The sequence below is a fragment of the Colias croceus genome, chromosome 25 (assembly GCF_905220415.1).
Source record: "Colias croceus chromosome 25, ilColCroc2.1".
NCBI classification, from domain to species: domain Eukaryota; kingdom Metazoa; phylum Arthropoda; class Insecta; order Lepidoptera; family Pieridae; genus Colias; species Colias croceus.
Genome location: NC_059561.1, coordinates 4,115,279 through 4,125,150, shown reverse-complemented (window position 1 = coordinate 4,125,150; position 9,872 = coordinate 4,115,279). Strand labels below are relative to the sequence as shown.

Here is a 9,872-nt window from a genome sequence, read left to right as displayed (position 1 = left end):
AAATTGAGTTCAATAGAAAACGGCATAGAATCGTATTTCTTTATCCGGTTATTTTCATGATGTGGATTCAATCGAGCAGTCCTGAGCTATGTCTGGAAGAAAACAAATACATTTTTGAATTTTCAGAAGATAGAGCCCTAAAGTACGATGTATTCACGAAATTCAGAAACTTTCCATAAAATAAATGGTCTTTTTTTTGTTCAAAACCATACGTTAAAAAAACCAGGCTCTACCTGAAGTATTAAGATTTAAGTCAAGTCAAGTCAAGGAAAAATAATATTATAAATTGTAATACTGAAATGATTTAAAAGAGCAACTATGGAGTTTCTTGCCGATTCGACTTCTCCATAGATACTGCTTTCCGAATCGGTGGTAAATGTTAAAAATATGTATTGACGTTTCAAAAGTGCTTCTCGATGAAGTCTAATTGAATAAATAAATGTTTGAGTTTAAGTTTGAATTTGAATTTAATATTACATCTAGTGATATGGAGGATATAGATAATGTTCTATGTGTGACCTGTTAAAAGGAATTGTTTAATTAACGCCACCAAAAAATACGCAGTCATTAAACAAATTTATAAACACGAGAGGTCAAACATTTTTGCAAACCTTTTAAACAATGCTACGTAACTGCCTGTGTCATAAACATTCATATGTTGATAAACGATACCAATTTAAAATGACCCGTCCGGCCCTTTTGTATCATAAAACAATGTATGAAAATTTTCGCTCTGAATGTAAGTACGAAGGTCTAGTTTAATTGGCAGAGCAAAAAGTTTAGCTTTAAAATAGGCATATAATATTCTTGCTGATGCAATGCGGTCCTAAATTTTGTTTAATGGTCAAAAGTTTGAATAAATTATTGTATGTTGTTTTTCCATTATTTCTAAACATGAGCAATAATAATGATTGCATGTAAAGTATAAATGGCCTCGTATTTTAAACATTACAAAATATTGGCCCGAACACTTTTTCAGTTTCAAAATCCCACTTTCACTCCAAGATCTGCACCGTGTTTAAATAAAATGATTTGATTCATTAAGAACATGAAAAAAGTATCGAGTACGATTAAAAAATAATAATACATAAAATGTAAAGGAAAAGCGGAGGTAGTCTAACAAAACAATTTTTCGAACTGACACCTCAGTGTATCCGTGATAACGAGCACTGTAGCTATCGATACGTCGGGTTAAATAATTCTAAAATGCAAACTGCTTATTTCGCTTTCTTACAAATTTAAATGTTAGTCTGTGAAGCATTTATAACATACAAGATGTGAATTAACAAAAACCTTACAAGATTAATTCATACGAATAGTATCTAGTGACCAATAGAGCTTCATAAAAGTCTGACATAATTCGATAACCCTAATATAACGTGGTGGTACGTGTGGCGCATTCTAATTCGCACAAGGAAGGTAGTTCCATTAACAGGTGCGTATAGTCAGTAATATAGGTCATACATCAAGATGCAAATCGAAGACAGCTGGGTCGTAGCCCGTCCGTCACCCTATGTTATCAATAGTCCAGCAATTTGCTGTTATTCCCACTGTATATCTAATAGGGGGCAAGTTATAAGCGAATTACGGGTAAAACGGTACTTTATAGGGCGTCGAGCTGGGAGTCGTAAATTTTTTTGTGGAATTTTTTTTCTATGGAACCCAAATCTGAAATTTCATTTTTTTAGTAGATAAGGACTCAATATTAAATGTAAATGAGCTTCTTATGTACCTTCATTTTATTTATAGGTTTCATTGGAGCGCTATTTGCAAGAACCAATCATTTTTAACCGACTTCAAAAAAAAAAAAGAGGAGGTTATCAATTCGGCCGGTATGTTTTTTTTATGTATGTACACCTATTACTCCAAGGTTTCTGAACCGATTTACGTGATTCTTTTTTGTTCGATGCGGGTTGGTGTCGAATTGGTCCCATAAAAATTTTATTCGGATAGTAGCCCAGTAGTTTTTATTTTATGAACATTTTTGACTGTATTTGTAAATGTTGCAAGTGTAAGTTTGAAGTCGGTTGTTTTTAACGCAGTTATGTCTTGTGATAATGTGTGACAATATAATGATGATGAATGAATAACAAATAACGGAATGAGAATTTCACTTCAATATTTTTTAGTATTTATTTAATCAGTTTATCAATTCACATGTATAATATTCATGTGAATTGATAAACTGATTAAATAAATACATAGGGTCAAGCAATAAATAAATAAATAAACATGTATGTTACTTAAATTCTAAAGTATCGCAAACATAGAACTTGGACATAGGAAAAAAAACCATTACACATTTGCTGTATTGTTTATGCAGTGCTATATTTTTGTATAGTGAACATTATTTGTCTTACCACAAAATAATTTAAACACAGTCTAACTTTAAACCAGGGATCTGTCACTTTAATAGTTTTCTATGTGAAATACGACAAATTTTATTTATTAAAAAACCCTGTCTAAACTTTTTGTGGTAAAACAGTAAGTGTTATTTTAAATAGAAAACGCCTCAGCTCCTACCGTATACCAGCCAGCTCCTTCGTCCGGCCGTCACTCAGTGGAAATATCCCATTATGTCGCAACCACACGCATTGCAGTGGCAATTCTTTTACAAGTACCACATAATATGACCAGAACAGCTTTTGAGATCGCTTTTATTTCAGTCAGCGGTGTTTTCTTAGTTTCGTATTGAATTAATGTTTCGGCAGACCTTTTGTTGAGTCGCCGCTTTTGTAAGTTTGCTGTACCTACTTGCGTGAAGGATGTCGATTTTTGGGATTTTCTTGCTATTGGCATTTTTGAGACGATGTTTTTCTTGTATATGCGGAATAGCAAACATTATTATTCTATATTCGATTAGATGGATTCTATGAATATGTTTGTATTAAGTCAAGTAAATAAACGAGGATAATGTTTAAAGATTTCCTAATCTAAGTAAATAATACTTTCATCAAAGACACTCACGTGATACTTTTTTAATTGTCTACTATACAAAAAAGGCATATTGTAGATGGCAAAGTGTGACGCGTGATAACAACATATTTTTTTTAAAGAGAAAATACACATAAATTTCGAATGCGTTATATGAAACTCCCAAATTCTCAACACAACGATAAACACCCATGATAATTTTTACGCCTCTGTAGATGAATTGCCAACTATGTATAATGAATAAAGACGAAAACGACGACGCGGTTGGCGCAGTGGTAAAGTGCTGCCTACTGAGCCGACGGTCCCGGGTTCGATCCCCGGTCAGGGCAAATATTTGTGTGATGAACTCAATTATTTGTTCTTGGGTCTGGGTGTTATTATCTATATATTAAATATTATATTTATCGTCGCCTAGTACCCACAACACAAGCCTTAATTGAGCTTACTGTGGGACTAGGTCGATTTGTGTAATAATGTCCTATAATATTTATTTATTATTTATTATTAATAAAGGAATATTGGTATTGCCAACTTAAAAGATATGGGATACTAGCGGTGCCCCGCGGTTTTACCCGCGTTGCTGCGCTCCTGTTGGCCTTAGCATGATGATATATAGCCTATAGCCTTCCTCGATAAATGGGCTATCTCACACCGAAAGGAATCGGGCCAGTAGTTCCTGACAACAAACAAACTCATCAGCTTTATAATATTAGTACAGATTTGGCCCAATTCCTGACGAAGCAAGCTCGACTTCTATATAATATGAAACGTCTACAAGTAGCTAATGTATTAGTTATTCTTCTTACTCTTCTAAACTACTATGTTTGTCCACAGAATGTGGCTAATGGTCACGTTGGTGTGCCTCATCTCAAACACGTTTGGTGAGTTCCTGTGCCCGGAGCTGAGTTCGAGGCCCTCCGCGGAGTGCTCCTGCGATCTGCCGCATACGCTGCGCTGTGCTGGCGATCATACTGCTTTACAGGTATATCATCATACTACAGTGCTCTACAGTTATGTCATACTCTGTATGTATGAAATGTCACAGTAAATACATACAAACAGTACGGAAACTACCCACAAAACGTTAGAAACGCCTGCCTCACATAAACATGTACATCAACAAGATATATAAGCACTAAAGTAATGATCATCACATAATATAGTTATATAATTTAATATTTGGTGACTTTGCTTATTTTTATGTTAACGTTATAGAGAATTTAGTATGCCTACTTTCCTATTTGTAAAGATACGGATAAAAGTGCGATGGTCTTGTTAAGTGGACTATAAATTAAAATATCATAAAAATAAATATTTATTGTTATTACTGACGATAATTTAATTTCTAGATTAAATTTATAATAATAAGTTATCCACAAGTCAATTAGTTGCTATGCGGGTGATTAACAAACATTTAAAGATAAATTTTCACATTTATAATATTAATAAGATTTCATATTCATGTATGTTAGTGGAATTAACATTAGGTACGAGAAATTAATTTAGCTTAAGTGGTTCCCGGAATTCAGAACTAGATTCTACTAAGAATAGTGGATTTCGCATAACTGATACCGTTTTAATCGTCGAAGAACTGTTTAACGGTAACTAGATAGCTGCTTAAATAGTCATACAATAATTAAAATATTAATTTCGAAGATTTGTACAATAATATAGAGCCATTTTTAAGACATGCTGATAGATAGCGTCACTGACAGCCCATTTCACTTTTTGATTTGAATTTACCTTTTACCCTGGTTGCCTGGAAGAGATCACTAATAAGTCTTTTAAATATGATGACAGTCGCTCTATATTTTTCCGTAAGTATTTGTTAGGTTTCCTATTTGAACAAAAAATTAAATTCGGTGCTAAATAAATATAAAATCATACATAATTTGTAATTAATCTGGCAGATATGTAATCTAAATAGAACATATTCAGGTATTGTGAAACTGGCTTTAGGGGAACGTAACAAATGAAAATCATTTCTATGTGAGAATAAACACACGAGTTCGCACCATTATTACTTTTTCTTTCATAAACGATATCTCATAACCCATCAGTGATGTTTACGAACGAAGAGGTAAATAAATATCAAGTTATGTGTAATAGTGTAAGAGCTTACCATTTATAAAACGTAATAAAGAATGTCTAATGTGTGGGAAACATGCTTGGAAATATAATCAATATGCAGAAAGTTCATGAAGGACAATCGAACGAGGATAAAATATTTGATCGAAGGCCAAGTTCGAAAGCTGCTAAATAGAAAATGATATAGATTATAGAAGTCAAAATTTACTACGATTTGAGTTGGAACTGCACACCTACACGTACAACCTTTATACTCAAACTTTCTGGTAAAATATCAAAGAGTTTAAATGATAAATTAGGGTTACATTATGTCAAAAGTTTAGATCCACCAATCCATACTAATATTAAAAATGCGAAAGTAACTCTGTCTGTCTGTTACTCAATCACGCCTAAACTACTGAACCAATTTGCATGAAATTTGGTATGGAGATATTTTGATACCCGAGAAAGGACATAGGCTACCTTTTATTGCGAAATATGTACCACGGGCGAAGCCGGGGCGGACCACTAGTATAATATAAATTAAGACTAAATTCTATAGTGTAGTACAGATTAGCTCTATTTATAGGAATACATGTTATATTTAAATGTTACGACTCTTTAACTACAAAAGCCGCAAAAGAGGGAATCCAAACACATTTCTATTACTGACCGCAAACATTTGAGTGATATTTTTTCTTTTAGTGACAACACAAAAATGTTGTCTAAGGTTTGAGCTGTGATTGATGGCCATATCTGATAAAATGATGATCTAATACATTTTATCCACCTATGAAAAAGTATATCCATTTCTAGATAGAGAAATTATTTGAGACACAATACTTGTGTGAAATAGAATTACATGGAATGTAGAATTATTATTGACATGATTGAATAGATAATAGGTTATGTGTGAAATCGTGTCCCCGTAGTGGGGTAAGGGGCAGATGCACTATGCATACATCTGTTTCACTGATCGATTTTCTTTAGGGTCAAGTAGGTGATCAGTCATTTGTATCCTACCAGACCGAGACATTTTTTTTCCTCGGGAATCGAACCCAGGACTCCTCAGTCGGAGGCGGTCAGATAATAGGTTATACTTACATGCAAATTCATCATAATATTAAAAGTAAACAAAATTTATTAATTCAGCAAGATATAAGATACCCAAACCCAACCTCCTCATATAGCTTTCTATTTTTAGAAAAACAGTAGGAGTATAAATTAGAAGACAGGAAAATTAAGATACGGTGTTTCGAATTGAAGACAATTCAACAACGTAAAGATCACGGTCACTACTCAAAGCTTCCAAAAATGAGCCTTTTAAAATATAGTTCAGGATACATCGCCCATTTTTGCAAGTGACTACTATCAAGCTAATTTTCCGTTTGTAGCTTTATTTTGATGAGACGCCCAATAATTTCGTGTACGAAAGTCTCGATTGTGGTAGCTAACAGAGATAACAAGGATAAAAATTTTTGATTTGATGGTTCTCAAATATTTATTACTAACTGAATTTTTTTTTGTTCAATCTCAAGATAATTACCTAAATTATTCGAAAAAATATTTATCCTACAAAATGTATGGTTGGTTCAAAGAGTCCCCCTTTCCAAAGTGTATCGATAACGAGGTCATCATAAATGATTACTAACAAGCTGATTTTTTTGTTTTCACTTAGTTATTGTTTAAATATAATTCAACAGACATATTGTCCTACAAATTGCGTAATAAATATTTGAGAACCATCAAATCAAAAAAATTTATCCTTGTTATCTCTGTTAGCTACCACAATCGAGAGTTTCGTACACGAAATTATTCGGTGTCTCATCAAAATAAAGCTACAAACGGAAAATCAGCTTGATAGTAGTCACTTGCAAAAATGGGCGATGTATCCTGTACTAATATGATGACAGTTCCAAGAAAAACATTAATTGAAGATCTGCCGTTCGTTAGAAAAACAAAAATAAAGAAAAACATTTAGAACTCGAGTAAGTTACAGTAATTTCTTTCAAAGGGACCACAAATTGGAAATTTCTTTTTAATTTGTGAATTTAATGAGAAATCTTTCAATACTGTTCCAAAGACTAAAGCGAAAAAATATGAATTGAACATGACAATGGACGGAAAATTGAATTCGCAAAGATCAAAAGATCTATTAAGAGATGCGCGAATATGCGCTCATTCGGTTTTTCATAATTAATTTTTATTTGTTCTGGGATTATTAGTCCTTACTACTGCGATCCTTTATTTTTATATAATTTAATTTAAACAGGGCATTCTCAGATAACACAGGTAAGTGTGGGTGAAATCAATAGGCAGTTTATAGATGAGGCTACTTAATATAAACATAGTTTAAGCGAATGAGCGTTATTTTGTAGTTTCAAACTCATATTATGTAAAGGCGATATTAAACATTTCTGATTGCAAATAAATTCATAGGTACAGCACTGTGCAGCTTATGTTACATTTTTCAATAAATTCTTCTAGTATAGAGGAAAATATTTTTCTTTTTGCTCAATTTGACATCTAAATGAAATTCTGATTTTTACATTATTAGTTCAGGATACATCGCCCATTTTTGCGAGTGACTACTATCAAGCTGATTTTCCGTTTGTAGCTTTATTTTGATGAGACACCGAATAATTTCGTGGAAACTCTCGATTGTGGTAGCTAACAGAGATAACAAGGATAAAATTTTTTGATTTGATGGTTCTCAAATATTTATTACGCAATTTGTAGGACATTATGTCTGTTGAATTATATAAACATTAACTAAGTGAAAACAAAAAAATCAGCTTGTTAGTAATCATTTATGATGACCTCGTTATCGATACACTTTGAAAAGGGGGACTCTTTGAACAAACCATAGATTTTGTAGGACAAATATTTTTTCGAATAATTTAGGTAATTATCTTGAGATTGAACAAAAAAAAATTCATTCAGTTAGTAATAAATATTTGAGAACCATCAAATCAAAAATTTTTATCCTTGTTATCTCTGTTAGCTACCACAATCGAGACTTTCGTACACGAAATTATTGGGCGTCTCATCAAAATAAAGCTACAAACGGAAAATTAACTTGATAGTAGTCACTTGCAAAAATGGGCGATGTATCCTGAACTATATACTATTTGATAAACAAGAGACTTAATATAAGTATCATTTTATCCACGTTAGAAAAGACTAGTCACTTTAGTAATTTAGATAGAAAACTTTGTGAACCCTCCTAGATCACGAAATAACCTATAAAGTACCACTTTTTCTAGTAATAGAAATCGAGTATTCGTACTACAGTACAAAGCAGTAGTTAGTTAATACCGTTTTAATACATATTAAATCAGGTTCTATTCCATTTTGTCGACGATCCTTTAAAACTACGTCAAACAGGGATTGGACAAATTTGTTTCAGTTCAAATAAATTGAATGATTGGTATCGAATTCATTCGTAGAATTAAATCGTTGAGCTAGAAGGGCAATTTGTACGGGCCTCGCTTAGTTTGTGTTACTCAAGTAAACGTAAAATTTAATTAATGTTCTGCTTTCTCTAAATGTAAGGCTGCCATTCATGAAATTGTTATCGTACTGTATTGCGTAATGGCTTAAAATTTTTGTTTATTCGAAATTTTATATAAATGTTTGTAGTAGTATCGTTTTTGGACTGGTACATTGATGTCGTTTTTTCGATTTCGATTTTTTTATTACTGTTACTTAGTTGTGCTTGTTTTCTATTTGTAAGATCTATAAAAATAAAATAATGATTTACGTTCCCTAATCATGTAATTTTTTCAGCTTTTAGAAGTATTTTTTGACTATCCTGTAATAATGACTTACTTTTACTTTTTATGTTCATATTTTTCTGTGAATCTGGTCCTTTTATATACATAATATATTAATGTTTATGAGATTGGACGTAATAAATATGTAATAATAACATCATCAAGCAATAATTACAGTCATTAGTTCAGTAATAACCAATTAAGTATTTCATTAAATGGCTAAATTATTAGTATTGTATGATGCCACAATTCATGTATTTGTAGTGATTTGATTGATAATTGTGTTGCAATTAATGTTTTGTTAATATTTAGAATAATTTGACTGTTTACTGCTAAAGTGCTAAATGATCTAGTATACATAAATGGCCATAATTATTTTATGCTCGTTTAAATGATTTCTATTGCTAGCTTTGAATATTGTTGAATATATTTTGTTACAATATTCATTAATATTTTTTACACTCATATGTGCAAAATTAAGTTTATGCATAGACAATGGATTAGATAATTGCAACCTACAAACGATTTTTTTTTTATAAATTTGACTTTTGTTTCTATTCTATAATAATTAGCAGACCGTAGATTGTCGTCGTCTCGTTCTCAAATAACGAACAATTGCAGTTATACCTTATATACCTACCTACATATTATTTGTTACAGATAATCGGTCGTCATCTTCGCGAACAAAGATCTCGAAACAAGAACACAGCTGTATCCCTTTTAGACTGTGCTCTGCGAGGTGTGACGTCATTACCCTCTGCGTCCGTATCTGAGTTGGCTGGTGTGGGGCTACATGGTCTGGTGATATCTTCGGGAGATATAAAACGGGTGCAGCAGGGCGCCTTCACTAGTATTGCATCTACATTATTAGCGCTAGGTAAGTGTGTTAGATGTACTCTTTTAGACTGTGCTCTGCGAGGTGTGACGTCATTACCTTCTGCGTCCGTATCTGAGCTGGCTGGTGTGGGCCTACATGGTCTGGTGATATCTTAGGGAGATATAAAGCGGGTGCAGCAGAGCGCGTTCACTAGTATTGCATCTACATTATTGGCGCTAGGTTAGTTTGTATGTACTAAGCTTTAAGTTTATGTTAGC

At 32.6% G+C, this 9,872-nt stretch overlaps 1 protein-coding gene across 1 annotated transcript in view; it reads left to right on the top strand.

The window, feature by feature from the left end:
• LOC123703135 (toll-like receptor 4) overlaps positions 1 to 9,872 on the top strand; it is a 68,908-nt gene that overhangs the window by 37,530 nt on the left and 21,506 nt on the right. Inside the window, exons 2-3 of the mRNA XM_045651034.1 lie at positions 3,769 to 3,916; positions 9,438 to 9,654. Of these exons, the coding sequence (XP_045506990.1) occupies positions 3,770 to 3,916; positions 9,438 to 9,654 (364 nt within the window). The 5' untranslated portion in view covers position 3,769. The remainder of the gene's footprint in view (positions 1 to 3,768; positions 3,917 to 9,437; positions 9,655 to 9,872) is intronic.